The 16,429-nt window shown below is 38.5% G+C and overlaps 2 protein-coding genes across 2 annotated transcripts; both read left to right on the top strand.

The window, feature by feature from the left end:
• The first annotated feature begins 2,199 nt into the window (after nt 1-2,199).
• plgrkt (plasminogen receptor, C-terminal lysine transmembrane protein) lies at nt 2,200-13,056 on the top strand. Its single transcript, XM_073477886.1, has 5 exons — nt 2,200-2,287; nt 2,694-2,787; nt 11,694-11,824; nt 12,434-12,543; nt 12,832-13,056. The coding sequence occupies exons 2-5, from the start codon at nt 2,707-2,709 to the stop codon at nt 12,957-12,959; spliced, it is 450 nt and encodes a 149-aa protein (XP_073333987.1). The 5' UTR covers nt 2,200-2,287; nt 2,694-2,706; the 3' UTR covers nt 12,960-13,056.
• A 2,239-nt stretch (nt 13,057-15,295) lies between these two features.
• rln1 (relaxin 1) lies at nt 15,296-16,429 on the top strand. Its single transcript, XM_073477885.1, has 2 exons — nt 15,296-15,581; nt 16,023-16,429. The coding sequence occupies exons 1-2, from the start codon at nt 15,386-15,388 to the stop codon at nt 16,343-16,345; spliced, it is 519 nt and encodes a 172-aa protein (XP_073333986.1). The 5' UTR covers nt 15,296-15,385; the 3' UTR covers nt 16,346-16,429.

Raw genomic sequence — 16,429 nt, 5'->3', positions numbered from 1 at the left:
GGAAAAAATACAAAGGGCAGTCCTCAGAAGGCATTTCCCCACACGTACTCCACTGGAAGGGCACTTTTTTTTACCATGGGGGCATCATAGATGGCACAAACACTACGACTACAGTACAGTAAGTACACTGGAATTTTCAGTCAGTGGTAATTTGTTTAAGTGCTTCCAAGAAAGTACCAACCCAAACAACAACAACAGAGATTCATGTTAACACATGTCAACACACGTCATTTGGGAAACCTGGAAGTTTGAATGGGAGATATTCTGATGCAAAACAATTTCCATCACCAAGCTGCCAGGTGGAATTCCCAAATACAACAGGCAGATATGCATCCAATACTCAGCTCAAATCTACAGAGAGACTCTTTGTGTGGACTTTCCATCAGTTCACTCACATGTTGTACATGTTAGGACACAACTTGTAAAATAAGAATCAGTTAGTGGTCCATGTCTGATCCATATCACTGTTGTTGTCACCAGGGTTGTCTACGTTATCTTTTGGAAACCCCTTGAAAAGTATCAAATTATAATGGACTTTTCGGCCCACCTTACTCAAAAGTTAAGCAGATAAAAAACCTGTCATTGCAGGAAACCTGTGTGACACGTATCTTGTGTTTACAAAAGATACGTGTCACACAGGTTTCCTGCACTGGTTTTTGACATACAGTACGAGAACATTCAAGTTGTGGTGCGTGACCACAGGGGTGTAACCAGGATGTAAAAAATACTGAGAGCAGAGACACAGTGTGAGAAGGTTCAGGTCGGTTTTTGTTGTTGTTTTTTTTACCTGTAGTGTGTTAGAATGTACATGCTGTGATTATGGCTCACAGAAAATATGCATTACTTTCCTAAATGAACATTCATGTTTAAAATGGATAAAGAAAATTCTCATTTTTGTGTGAACTCATTCTTTAACAAGCATTTGTTGCATGACTTGTTTATGTTATGGACCTAAGAAGGTGGAAGCTAAAATGTTATCTGTCCATGAAGGTGAAGTTGGCCAGGAATCCCCCCACACTGTTGCATTGATGCGTTAATGCATCGATGAAAAGAGATAGCTTGGATTGATATGGTTCACTGCAGCACGCATGAAGATTTTCATTTTGAATGACCAAGTCAGAACTTAACAAAAAGAAGCTTGGGAAGCTATCCGATAACTCTCCCACAAAGTTGTTGTTGTATTAAGAGTATGCAAAGTCCATCAATCCATCCATTATCTAGCGTATACCAACATGTCCTGTGCAGAGTGCTGGAGCCTGTTCCAGGTCACATTTATGTATAGTTCAGCAGGTTTTATCATTTCCTCTCATTACTCTACTTATAGAAAGTGAAATGGAAAGTAACTTATATGTCACCTGAAAGAGCAGTTTGGCCTGCAGCATTACAAGTCATTTGAAAGATCTTAGGTTAATGTGGAAAAAACTGAATACTCTCACTCACAATACTCTCCTGTTACTAAAAGGGAAGGTTTTATACTAATATTTGAGAGAATTTTTAAATCATGCATACATAGGCTTTGGTTTAGTTATCTTTCAGTCCAATTCAAAAACTTTTCATAACTCCATATTTCAGAAGCAGCCATGAATCACCATTTTACAGAAAATAAATCCTACTGAAGAGTATGACATGAAATCAACACTTAAATCCGTGTGCTCTTTTCTTTTTTTCGTGGTCAAAACTTCACACAATCCAGGGATTAGTTGTAATCCAGACTTTGAAATCTACATAATTCAAATCCAATCATTACCAACTTTCAGACCTATACATTTGACTCTAAATGCAAACAATAATTGACTGTGTTACAGTATTATTAATGTTGACTTGGACCTGTACGTTGCCCACAAACACCAACAGAGGGAGCCATTTCTCAATTTACTGTAACCAGCCTGAGACAAGCCACAGTCTTTTCAACTAAAGTGCTGTGTTAACTGTACATTTCTCGACCCCACTTACTCCGAGCAGAATAAATTGATCTCATTTGAATTATGAATGTTTTTTTGTTTTGTTTTGTTTGTTTGTTTGTTTTTTAACCATTATTTTACTTTGTAATGTGTCTACGATTCTTGTTTTATCTTATTTTGAAAGTCTGACAGGAAGTACAGTATTTACGTATTCCCATTGCTGACAACTCCACAGGACAACAGAGGATTTTGGAGGAAGTTAGCTGTCTTTGAGGCGGTGCACACACGTTTGTTTTGACAAAGACATGCCCTTGAACCCTCGTTAGTCCTGCTCTTGTGACCTCTATCAGTACATTATTTAGCTTACCGTCCTCAAAGCACATTAGGTATGTAAAGCTTTCATTCCTAGCTAGCCAAGCTAACCACTCACTGAAGGTTAAAACCGAAGCTTATCAGGTGAAGCATTGGCAGCTGTTTCATGAAGGAACATTAGCACATATCGTTAGCCTAATTAATTATCAGGAAAGCCAAAAGCACAGCTAATACTGCTATCGGCTAGCAATAGCAGAATGTGAGTGTGAGACGGTGTCAGCATGAAGTTATGAGACTAACAGACACATGAGGCAGCTCACTGACAGCTGCAACGTGAGGCTACAGCACAGTAAAACACTGACAGTGCCAATACATGTTTAAGTGCCTTTACTGAGGTGTTAAGGTACCTCTATATACTGTGAATTTGAGTGAATTTTGACTGCAGCGTGATTTTGAATTACTGTAACTTTATTTCAACAGTAACAACGCCACCATGGGGTTCCTACTGTCTAAATCCATGGATGCAAACTTTAAAAAGCAGCAAGAATTCATGCTCCACAATGGACGGCTGCAGGTGAGTAAAGCTGTACCTATTCACACATAATTATAAACAACATGGAGAGAAGAAGCTAGTAATTGCCGTGCAGCATATCTTACCTCATGCACCTTTAACTTTGTGGTAGCTGCTTGTGTCAGGTGGAATATGGAATTGAATATTGCAGCAAATATGCATAAAGTCATTTTCTTGATCTACTGTGACTTGGATCGTACACAATGTGTGTTGTTTTGAATAAAAGTGTCTGCCAGCTGACTAAATGTAAATGTGGTACTGGCAAGTAAGAGCGTGTTGTACCAGTCAAAGCTAGATTATGCTCTGGGCAAAGCAGGCAAAAGCCCCCCAAGGCCCCAAAAGTCCCAGGCTGACTGTCTGGCAATATGATTAATTGTAATTTTGTTTAGGAATATATGAATTTACACAACACTACTAAAGCACAACATCAACTGACACAATGAAGATCATCAGCTTTATTACCTGATTTAGCTTCCTAAAGATGACCTCAGTGTCAAAATCTAGTTTTAAGATTTAAGATTATATTATATATATGTTAAAGGTGCATTGTGTAAAGATTGGCAAGGGGGCAGCATATCATCAGAGTAACCGCCAGCTGCTGCTCTACTTTTTGCGACAGCTATCATTGCCTGTAACTACTAGCTGCCATGAGCAGGTTAGCCTAGTTAGCCATGCAACTCCTGATCCTGTTAGCTGACTGGGTCAGAGCAAGGGGGCAGTGTTGGTGTCTACACAGCGGGCAGTGAACACGGTCGGATCAAAACCGAACACAGCCTCCAGGTTGCTAGCTGGTAAGCACCCTACTGTACCTTCAGCAGACATCTCTGCCACCTAAGAGATCTTTGACATAACATCAAAACTTTTATTTCTTCACGTTCTGTTGATAAAGTAAGACAATTCTGGCCTTATATTACACATTGTAACTTTAATATTTCAGTTGATTCTGTACTTGAGATGGTGCATATTCCTAAAATGATATCATCTTAATTCAAACAATTACAACACAGCAAACATGGGGCTGTGTAATATTCCAGGACAATCTATCCATCTATCAATCGGACTAGTAAACTCAGCCCACATGGATCAGAGTTTTGGCAGTTTGGTCCGAGAGACAGATTCTGGCCATGATATCAATCTGTCCTATCTATAGGTCTAGTCAGCCTGGCGTCCCTTTTCTCTTTCTTGAATCGCACAGTGTCAAAACCAGGGATACAAACTTCAGTTTGAACCATTTACATTAAGAGACCACAGGTTGTATTGCACACACATTGTTTTTTTCATCTAAACAAAGGATTTGTCTTGTTTTGTTTTTTTTCTTTGCCTTTTCGGTCCAATTTGTTGTGATTTATTCATGCCCGTAAGCTGCTGAGCAGCAGGTGGGATGTGTGACTGTCATAATACCAATAACATTATCCAACTTCTGCCCAAAAGGTTTGTTGTGTTTTCTGCTCTGTAATTTTCTCCTGTTCTCCCAGCTGTAAATGTGGGAGATGATGACTAACATTATTCTGTGATAGCAAAGGTTTGGCAATTGAGTTTCAGAGCGCCCTCATTTGGGTCGTGACAATGACTCACAGGTAAATGTTAGGTATTAGCTGTAGTGGATCTAAATTGTTTCATTGACTGGTAGTTTTCATATTTATAATTCACACTCAAAATCACTTTTGAATACAAATATGACTTTTCTCATTTTGCCATTAACTGTCTGGCTGCCTAGATTAATTGGAAGCATAAGTGACAATGGCTTATATTTTATCTTATATTCAGAATTTGGATTCATTTAACCTTTCAGATCTTGGCTGAAAAAAACCTCCTCAGCGTTGCTAATGGTCAAATGTTATGTTGGTGCCTGAAACAGAAAATAATTATGCTGCTCTTATGTCTTCAACAATGTAATTGTATTTTTACATCCGCAAATTTAATGAGTGAGATTGACCCTAGCAATTTGAGTATATCTGTGACACAGCGGATGTTTCCTCCCCCTGCATTAGGATGTCAAAGATGATTGCTTGCTAATGTTTTCTAGTGACATCACTTAGTTAATTGATCCTTTTCAAGGAGTCAAAGTCATTGGGCATTGTGTGTGAACTACTGGGTCCAACTTAAACATTACTTGAAAATGTATTTGATGAGGGTGTGTTTGTATGGCACATGTCCTGAGGATAAATGGCAGCTTTGAAATGAAAAAAAAGACGTTTGCTCTTTTATATTTAAAAATCGGTCTTGGCTGTTAATAGTCGGAGTGTGTTTTCCAACCACAGCCCCTGAACTTAAGGGGGTTTGTGTGTTAAGTAGGTGAGCAAAGAAGTTCCCACAAAGTTTTTGATTTGATATATTTCACTGGGAACATCGCTTTTTAGATATGAAGAAACACTAATGATGAATAAAAATGTCTGCTTGTTTAGCCCTTTTCAAAATTGGCAAGACAACTTTTCAGGAAAAAGATTCACGCACACTGTCCACTTCACTTGCGATTAAGTTTATTGACAACAACAGCAGCCATTGCTGCAAATAAATCTGTGGTTTTAAGTTAGGTTGGCAGGACAGCTTAAAGCTCCGTGTCGAATGATAGATGGTAAAAACCCTGGGACACTTAGGAAAGTCAACATTGAGGCTTCTGCCATGAACTGCCTTGTAGGGAATTCATTGTAAAATTAGTTCTGATAGGTGCAGGGAGCCAGTGTATAGTGGCTTAAACAGATGTGCCATGATCTAATCTCAGTTAAACCCCTATCATCGTTAAAGCAAAGCATGTTTAAGGCACACAGCCATCTTTCTTCCTTCTCATCTCTGTTAGACTTGCACATACAGTACTGATTGGGCATTCACAATAAAATTGCAGCGGGTCAAGACATTGCTAATATCCTGAGATACATCATTATCATGATTTGAGATTATATATTGTCTTAGATTTTGGTTATATTGTGATATGACATAAGAGTTTTCTAAACTTACCAGACTGTTCTGCTTGTTTTAATATTTGCCTTTACCCACTTCGTCATTATATCCCCAACATTTACTTCTGTATAACTTGTTTAACTTTTGTGCTTTGTTGTTGTTTGACAACTGCTAAATTAAACAATTCGTAAAGGTGAAAGTAAAAATGTGACTTTGGGCAAGTAGATTTCTGAACCACTAAAAAGACATTGATGTTGAATCCTGAACGACAATACGTGTTAAATATTAGATATATTGTTAAACTTTCCGTTGTGTCAGAAAGGGACTGAGAATGGTACCCTGAGGAACGCCCCGCAACTAATCAGGCATGAATTAATTACTGGTGGTCTGAAATTGTATAGTGTTTTGTTTTATAAAACAAACTTTTAACAGTTAATATCATATCGAGAGATGATCAGTGCTTTGTTGCTTCATCATACATTTTTCCACACATTGACAAGATAAAAACATGGTAGACATAATATTTGTGTGTGTGTGTTGTGGGTTTCTCTCTCTCTTTTTTCTGTTATGTCTGTTTCTTTCCCTTTCCCGTCAGTATATAGGCCGTGATGATTCGTGTATCATTTTTCCAAGTATTGTCCCGCCCTGCGTTTTCTTGCAGCCTTTAGAAAATGTCAGTGAATTTCCAGCTGATTAAATTCAGCTCTGCTCTCACTTTGTCACCTTCACAGTGGACTCATCATGGCTCATTTCTTTCTTTCACTTTTTCTTCACCTCCTTTTCCAGTCACTGTCTCACAGTCATTGTGTCATCTTCCGCTGCTTGTCCAAGCTGGCCTCTGAATCTTTTGGTCACCCCTTGTAATGTTTCCATGAGAAAAACATGTAGATAAATGTAAAACTATGTTGGTTTGTCATTATGGGAAGCAACTTCAACATGGATGGGTTTCAAAACTCACAGTCATCACCTGGAAATCGAGCATGGAAACATGAATATATGGTATCTGAACCAAAACTCAGAGATAATCTGTGCTAGTACTGGAATTTATCAAATTATACCCAATTTACAGCCATATTGACAGAATACCCAAATTGTCTGGCAATGCAAACCTTTCTTTACACATCGACGATCTCTGATTGTGACCAGACATTGAGTGATTTGAATGTTAAAAGCGTTTGTGTTCACATCTGTGAGCTTTGATTTAGTGGCTGTGTGTGTGTTTGTGGTTTTGATGAGTTTGTTCCTGTTTGCGACTGTAACTGTGCTGAAGTAGCAGATGGAGCAAAAGCCGAGGACTGGCTGTTTGATGCTTTGATACAAGGGGAGCGTTAGGTGGGGTGCAACAGAAAGGGCGTTGAGTTTCCGGATGGTTGAGAGCTTCTGCTGGCAGAGTTTATGATTGGTGTTTATGATTGAAGTGTTCATCAAAGCTGAGTTAAATGTCCACGAGGATTCCCACATATTTGAAACTCATTTCCATGTCAGCTGCGTCAGTGTTGATGATGCTGAGGTTGTGCAGGGTGGAGGTCAAATACTGCAGTTTTTCTCAACACAGTGTTATCAATGATGTTATGTTGTCAACTGACCTACATCTCTCTTATCTGTTTATAGATTTGTTATTGATCCAAAAATAACGTTTTATGGCTGTAATCAATACAATCCTGTTCAATGTTTATGCACATGTTTTTTTTTTACATTTTATTGGTTAAAGGATAAATTGATAACGAAAATAACTGTTAGTTTTTGCCCTAATACAAGCATTACATTTGAGAGCTAATTTTAGACTTGTCGCGATATACTGGAAGTAGGTTGCAGTAATGTACCTTAATCCTGGTTGCCACCCACCATAAAACAATAAAAAAAGAAACTGAAATGAGATAAAAAAGATGCAGTAATTTAGTGTGTCCACGATAGTCATGTGGTGGAAATCTGATATTCTGACAGCCTTATTTCAGACTAGGAAAGTCAGTTGAAAATTCTGCAGTTGTATTTGAATGCATTATTAAAGCAGACTTTTCTTGAGCCAGTTACAGTACTAATAAACCAAGTGGCAAGCTATGAATAATCAGGTTTCGGCATTTTATTTACCACATTATAATGATTATACACAGATTTTGCCTCCAATTAGACAAGTTTCGTCTCTTTTAAACTGTATATCTCCATTGGACTACTCTACTTTCTTAAAAAGACAGTTACAAGCAGGTGACTCAAGGGATAAAATAATTTGCCCTGACAAGAAGTAGGTAGTTTTTAGATTTCCAGTAAAATAAAACATGCAGTATCTCTGGTCTACTTCCTGTTTTGCCTCCCAGATGAGAGAAGGGATGACTTCATGAGAGGTGACGTCTCTTTAATCATGTCACAAGAACCCATTTATGACTGAAGACCATAACGGTTCTGTGAATGAGTGGGTAATTTCCCTTCGCTGTCCTTGGAAAGGCTCCGAGTTGAAACATAATTAAATTCATGACTCATTAACAACACCTGCTGCATTTGGGTTCCATTTCACCTTTGTCTGATTTTAATGAGGCATCCTTAAGTTCCCTTTTGTCCACTAATTTAGCTCAGCGGACCCCACAATTAGGAGGACAATCACTGTTGATTACAGACGCCATTCCTGTGATTTCCATTTCTTTGACACATTGCTCCACCCAGAGTTTATATTGAGAATGAAACGATCACCCCTGAGGCTTTAAAAAGTTTGTGACTTCCTCCTTCCTGGAGAGAGTAGCAGTTGTAGTCAGCTTGGTTACAGTAAGGGTTTCCAAAAGGTAGTTAAGTTTCATGACACATAAAAGAAGTACAAATTTACGCAGGAACTCCTCAAATGTACACAGAATTTCATACCTGTGTTCCGAGGTAATGATTTGGTAATGACTGTTGACGGATTTTCTTTCATGTTATCTCCTTAAATGTGTTTTTTTTTTTTTGTGTGTTGTAAGGCAACATTTTTTCTATTCAATACAAAAACAAAGTAGGGATAAAACTAGTCTGTATTTTTGTCATTTATTAATTATATTTATTATTATATTTCTGGTCTATAACAGTGTTCTTCAATTTTGGCCCTATGTTTTAGATGTTTCCCTGCCCCAACACACCAGAATTAAATGAATGGGTTGTTATCAGGCTTCAGAAGAGCTTGATGACCAGCTAAAATCAAAAATCCCCAGAGCATGTGATGACAGTGTATGTTTTTTCCAGTAAATATTCAAATAAAGACAAGAGACAATGAATATCAATAAGATTACTCTTATTTGATCTTAGTAACAAGTGTGTATTCTTTAAGAAGAATACATATATTTTTTTATTTTTAGTACACACACTTGTGTTTTTGGAGCTTAAATTAGATTACCACTTAACTCTGCACGTGGGTGCTTCACCCTAGACCCTGGTTCAATCCATCTCCACCCTCTCAGTAGAAGAGCAGACCCACAGGGATTTGTGACGCTTGTCTAACACAATATTCAGTTCAGTTTCTACCCAATATCCATGTTCATTAAAACACCTATGCAGTGGTGGTGTGTGACTAACATAAGTCTATAATGTTAACAAATGTTATTGAATCAGTTAATAATTAACAGCATGCCTAAAACCATATTATATTAGACTTAAGGTTGATTACACTTCATTAACGCAAGTGCCTATACTGCACTTCTACCAGCCAGTGACGTCTGAGCCCGGTGATTACAGCTGAACCCCTCCTGAGCTCATTAATCTTTACACCTTTCCTTCTCCCCTTTTACTGATGTCTATTAGTAGCCAAGTATGTCAGTCATCAAATCACCCCACTTAATCTTCTTCACATGGTCACAACAAGAGCCCAAGTGACGCATTGATTATTTAATTAAGTATTTGATTAATGTTATTTCAATGTTTGTTATCAGAGTTACTTACTGATACGTAGAAATTTGGAATGCAAAATGGTTTATCACACAATTAAAGAGTGACACATTAGAAATACTTACATTTACTTATTGGAGTTGTCTTCATTGTTAACTGACATCGCTGATAAAAATCTATCTGACGCTACTCAGGTAAAAATGTATATTTTAAAATTTTATCCACGTTATGTTTAGTCACCTTCGCCAACTTTCTTCCTCCCTCTCTCTCTCTCTCTCTCTATCGTCTGGTGTTTCACTGGAAGTTACAGCGACAGGCAACTGAATGAAATTTACCTTGAAAGGAATTATTGCTGGCCCTGGATTTTAACATTGTTGGAAAAATGTAGGATAATTTAAGATCACAAAAAAGTCATTATATAGAATATTTTAAACCATTCCTAATCTTGTTTTTTATTGTAGAAATATGAATTATATATGCTCAAGTCCATTATCACTCCAGTAATATAACTATCAAAGAACAGCTGTTGACTGGAGACGATTTCTCATGCCTACTGTCAGGCCCTTATTTATCCTGTTTGACCAGTTAAACACATTCAGTTCTGGGAATTGGTCAATATGAAGCCCACTCCCTAATAAAACATGTTAAATGAATTATGATTTGTTCACTGAAACGGTCACATCCTCCTCTGTTCTGTCTTCATGGCCAAACAGTCCCCTTTAATTTATTCAATCAAGCAAATAAAACATGTTTCAATCTGCCATTTTTTTTTCTGTATTAAATTGTGCTTACTCATAGATACCAGCCACCTAAATACACCTGTTTTTTTTTTTCATTAAGAAAAGTGTAGGTGTTGTTAAGTGTATTAGAGTCCAAGATATTTTAAGTTTAAAATTTGGTACAAGTCAGTCGTTGTATTTGAATGAAAGTCCAGACCTCAAATAATAGGTATTGTAGAGTCTCTATTGGTCTCTGTTTAAAAGGCTCCACCTCTTTAATTTCATTCACATGTTCAACCGTTAATGCAGATATACAGGGCTGTTGCTGAATGTTGACATGTTGTAATTTATGTCATCCACTCCACGTCATTAACTCACTTGAATGGCACTGTGGTCACTTTTTTTCCAATCTTTGCATCATAAGTGAGTTGGTGTCACTTTCCTGTAAAGCTCATCTTTGACACGTTCCCTTTTAGAGAATAAAGGCTTTTTAAATGTGAATGTCACTCAGCCATGTCAGTAGCGATTGTTATGCAGGAAGCACGTATTTCTGTGTATAAAGATGTGAGTGAGTGTCAAACAGGAAACAGCAGACAAAAGATTGATGTGACTGAGGTTCACCAGCACCTGGCTGTCTCCTGTTCCTTTGACCCTTTCTTTATCCCTCTGATTGTCTGGCTGTCTCACTGCTTTTACATCCATATGAGCTACATTTTATTTCTCTTGTTGTCACTTTGATTGCATAACACTGAGCAGATTTTACCCTCTGGATATTTCCCTTGTCTAGTATTGCTTTGATTTCTTCTGCATTACACACGTTCGGCATGTCCTTCAAAATTTTTGTATGACAAATTGAATCATTTTCAGGATGACAACTTGACCGATATTCTGTTTTTGTTTTGTTTTGTTTTGTTTTTACTTCAAATACATAACAAAAACAAACATGTTGTCCATTAATTTGGCTCTTAGCAAACTGTGACCATGATATGTACTGACTGGGATTTTTTACAGTTTAAAACTAAACTTGTAAGTGCTCTCTGGTGGTCAAAAAGATGCTGTTTCTAATGGACCTCAAACTAGTGTTGTCATAAAACTGGAAGTTCAACTTCAGTACAAAACCTTGAAAAATATTTATATTCAATACCATTCAATATCCTGGGGGAAAATCGACACAACATTGAGGACATAAAATTTTAGATTTTTATTTAAAGATAAATGTAACAAGGCTAAAACATGACAACCAGATATGAATTGTCTTTTCTTAGCTAGTAGCAGAGAACAGCAGAATGACTGTAGGAAAACATTCAACATCACAATTTTTAGAAACATTCTTGTTTTTTTATTTAGAATAATCTGTGGCCCTTCTGTCTGTGTGTGTGTGTGTGTGTGTGTGTGTGTGTGTGTGTGTGTGTGTGTGTGTGTGTGTGTGTGTGTGTGTGTGTGTGTGTGTGGATGGAGCGTCAGATCCTGATGCAGAACCAGATGAGAGAGAGACAGATGGCCATGCAGATCGCCTGGTCCAGAGAGTTTCTCAAATACTTCGGCACCTTCTTTACACTGGCCTCTGTGGGACTCACAGTCGGGTGGGTTTTGTGTGCAAATTCTCAAAGAATTGGCTCAGAGGTCTTTTGTTCAACATACTGTAAGGTTCAGCCAGAGATGATCAACACACACACACACACACACACACACACACACACACAGCAATAATGTGCAGTGAGGGAATAAACTGTATCAGCCTGTAAAGTGTGATCCTCACTGAACTGAATCTTCACAGCTACAGTATTAGTCCAGTGGCCTTTACTGGTGCAGCTCCATGTATGATGCTTTGTAAGTGTTCACACACATCATCTTTAACTGTGTAGCCCTAATCACAAGCCAGCAAAAGGTGGCGCTACAGCAAAATGACACATTTAAAATGGCTGGAACTCAGTGGTCATGAGCCTGACTCACTTGAATTTATTCATCTGTATTCCCAGAACCGAGGGACACAACCTACTCAACCTAATGGTCTACTGCATAACTGTGTGTAATTAAATGAAAAACACACATTGACATATCTGTAATTTAATATAAATGTGTGGCCTAAATGGAAATATGAGCTCTCTGAGTGCTGTAAGTTATCTTTAATCACATATTGACAGTGGGAAATACTGAACTCTCCTTCTCTTTGTTTCTATACTTTTCTCCAGTGCCATGAGAAGAAAGAAACCATCCCTAATGGCTCCCATCTTACCACTCAGCATCATATTGGCCTACCAGATGGACAGTGCCTATGGGACACTTATTTACCGTATGAGAGGTAAGACAGAAAAAGTAGCTTAATTTTGTTTCCTTTACTTTAACGTTTTGCATACAGTGTATATATTGTTTTTGAAGTGAAACCACACTTTTGAATCATAATTCCGGCAGTAGACGTGGATGCAAACAACGCTTAAAGAGACCTCTTTCATTACATTTTAGCCAAATTTTCATCAACATTTATGAAGGAATTATCAGAAGTTATACAAAGAAAAATGCCTGTAACAAAGTAAAACCGGCTAAAATACAAACAAATCAAGCATCGTTTTGTTTCACTTTGTACTTTTAGGGGAGGCTGAGAGCATCATGGAGTCTGAACATGACCGTCTTGACCTGCCTCACGGGACTCCATCTTTTGAAAGCATAGAGAAGGCTCGGCGCGCTAGAAGCAGCCTCAGCTCCTTGTTGGAGAAATGATGAGTTGGTTGTTTGAGACAAAATCATAATCGTCCAGTCGATGCATTCACCCGCTCTGCTTTTGCTTTAAACTGCCTTTCTGACATTATCGAGTCTATCGTTTGCACTAATTATCATATATCATGGACATCGAGTCAGATAGTCTCAATATTGATGAATATAAATAATGTTGTTTTTGCTGTAATTGTTATTAAAAAGTCCATCAGAAGCCAAACGCTTCAGCACTGAACCACTGACTGATGCAGAATACAAATCAAAATACTTAAACCCAACTTACCTTTGCCAAACAAGTTTACACAATACTGATTAAGCCTACTACCACCACACAAATTTCTCTGTATTTTGCAGTATACTCGAGTTTTTATATCTGCGCGGCACACCAGTACCCGCAGCGATAGCATCAATTACAGCAAACAGCAGAAAAGTGAAGCCGATGTCGTCATTATCACGTTGACAGTATTTGTGTTATTACTCTCAGTGCCAGAGGAGGGAGACAGAACCTGTGCACTGCAGGTTTAAGTCAGTTATATGCTGTCAATACTGTAATGTAACATAAAAATTTGCATCAGTTACCATCAGCCATTGCAACATAATTTACTCAGACTATAGTTGTATCCTTGTATACTGCATACTAAATCTATATGGTACATAATTGTCATAGTATACTGTTTTACAGTACGCTGAAATTGTTAATTTGTAGCTTTTGGTAAAAATACCACCCGGAATGCAACTTTGGAAAGCTACTGCAAATTCAACTTCACAAAAAAATAATCAAAATGTATTTTTAAATAATTATTTTTTGGTTTCCAAGATTTGTTGGAGCGGTTTCACCACCACTATCACTATAGGTTGAATCTACAACACTCAAAACCTATTTCGTTTGCATGCTGTCTAGTTTGATTATTTTTTAAATGTTTTCTGTCTGAACAAACAATACACTAAAATAGTAACCATGATAATAATAATTTGTTTATCAAAACAAAGAACAGAGTACTTCACGGAGAGAGAAAAAACATGATTGACAAAAATGTACAATCAAAACAATAAACAAGAAAATAAAAAACAGTTAAATTAACAAGTAGCTTAGACTATTTGTGGTGTTGAATTAGAACAGGGTGTTTGTCTCAACAAGTTGTGTTATGCTTGTGAATCATGTTCTCAGTTAAAGCTGCAGGAAGTGATTTCTGACCTCTAGGGGGCAGGAAAAACTCCTAAACACACTCACAGTAACATAAGCCGTACAAAGTCTGAGCTTATCGAGGCCATATGGCTAATGTGTTACCAAACAGTTGCCTTCTTGCACATCAGGCAGACACAAAACAACATGAACATTTGATATGTGTATATTTACTCGCCATCTGACATGAACAAATACAATATTCAGCTGTTTTTTAGCTCTGTTTGATTCGCAATAGGCACATTGTATATTTCACATTTCCTGCCAGGCAGGTAACTGGCATAACTGCTGCCAAAACTAGTTTGGTCATACGGACCGACTAATCAAAGCTAAAGAGTGATGAATATGTTACTAAATAGAGTTTGAATTTCAAAGGTTTTAAACATGGCAGGCATTTGCTCTGACAGCAAAAGGTTGTTTCTCCCCCAATCTGTGTCAAAAATGTGATTTGATTTTGATAAACGGAACTGAAAAAGAATAATTAATTTTCCACAGTCTGATTTCAGCGTTAAGGATCTTAATACCAAAGTTACAGTTAGCACTGATGCACCCATGACTTTCATTTTTATTGTCAGAGGATGTAAAATATTACAAGGTGCTGATTTTTATGAAAAATGTATTTACCATCATTTTAACTCATGTTTGACATTAAGGAAACTATATTTATACATCCAATAAAAAAGAAATATGGCAAAGACTTCCTCTTCTCCAATCTTTTGTGACAAAGCACCAAAGCCAATAACAAACAAACACCAAACCACCCGCTTCTTTCCTAAACCACTTAAACGTCTTCCGAGAGAAGTGTAAAAGACGTCATACATGCCTGCGTGTAATTTGTCTCGAAATCATCACGTCCAACTGTCGAATGAATAACATGAACACTCACACTTGACATAAGAACGTTCCCCTAATATTATTACAATAAAGAAATAACTCCAAGTACGTCATTGTCATCAATCTAAGTGACGTGCGTGTGAGAGGGAGAAGGAGGGAGTGGGAGGGTTGGGGTTGAACACATAAGTTAGGACTAGGACTACAGAGAGGAGGAGAAGAGGAAACCAAAGTCTGCTCTGCGACACAAGACAGACAAACAGAAGCAGATTTTACAACTTGAGCAGCACCAGAACTCTCCCAGCAGATAACCAGGAAACCAGCATTTGAAGTGGTGATCAGACCTGAGGTGGAGCTCAGTTGACCCCTCTGTGCAGCGCGAAAAAACAGCCGTCAGCTTCAGGACAAGTGGAGAAAAATGCTCTGGAGAGTGACCCTCGCTGTGGCTGTGGTGTGTGTCGGGGGCATATGCAGCCGTGTGCAGGCTGACCTGATGAGCAAACTGATCCTACCGAGGGACTACGGTGTGAAACTGTGCGGGAGAGAGTTCATCAGGGCGGTCATTTTCACCTGCGGCGGCTCGCGGTGGAGACGATCCACAGAGGGGGACTTGGGTGAGTTCTTGCACTTCGAGTAATTGCTCAATTTGTCAAGCAAAAATCTATTTATCGACTTATTGTATTTCTGTGTTGAAACATATATTTAAATGTGTTTTGATGTAACCAAGGTGTTGCGGAGGAAATTGATTTCTCAGTAAGACTAAAGACGATTGAAGAGAAGGAGGCAGGAGCTGTAACTGATTGCGTTATTCATTAATACTTTTCATGTTAAATGGTGATTTGTTACACATGAAAAGGTTTCAATCAGGGGACAATTCCCGTCACATTTCAGCACCACGGTCAGTTCATGTTCAGTGGTAATTGGGCATACTATGAAAACCTTTTAGGGAGTAATTCCCCCAATTCCTGTGTTGTTAATCTTTCAAAAAGCACCTTTACTAACACTTTCAGTAGGAGGTAGGGTGCATTTTTATATTCGACTCCTCCTGTCTTCAGGTGCCTTCCAGTGGAGTTCCCTCAATGATGTTACAGTGGAGGACAACAACCACCATTCCTGGCAACCCGGCGCAGAGCTCCCAGACCCTTCTCCTCTCCGTCTTGCCTCCTCTTACTCCCTGGCAGACCTCCTTGCTCTTATCAGGCAGGAGCAGTCGCTGAGCGACCCGGCCCTGCAGGAGGTGTCTCAGTCGTCCTCGGTTTTGGGCGAGCGAGCCGACTGGCCCGTACCGAGAAAAGAGAAGAGGAACTTTTCTCTGGGTGTGGCGGGGAAGTGCTGCAACCAGGGCTGTACCAAAAATGATATCGGACAATTGTGCTGAGGCAGGGGAGGAGGAGGACGAAGAGGGATGGGTGAGGGCGGAGGGGTCGTGATGTGAAGATGGTGTGATTAATGGACAGTGGTG

This window comes from Pagrus major, chromosome 12, assembly GCF_040436345.1.
Source record: "Pagrus major chromosome 12, Pma_NU_1.0".
NCBI lineage: Eukaryota > Metazoa > Chordata > Actinopteri > Spariformes > Sparidae > Pagrus > Pagrus major.
Note: the sequence above shows the minus strand (reverse complement) of the source record. Positions and strands in the feature narration are given on the sequence as shown.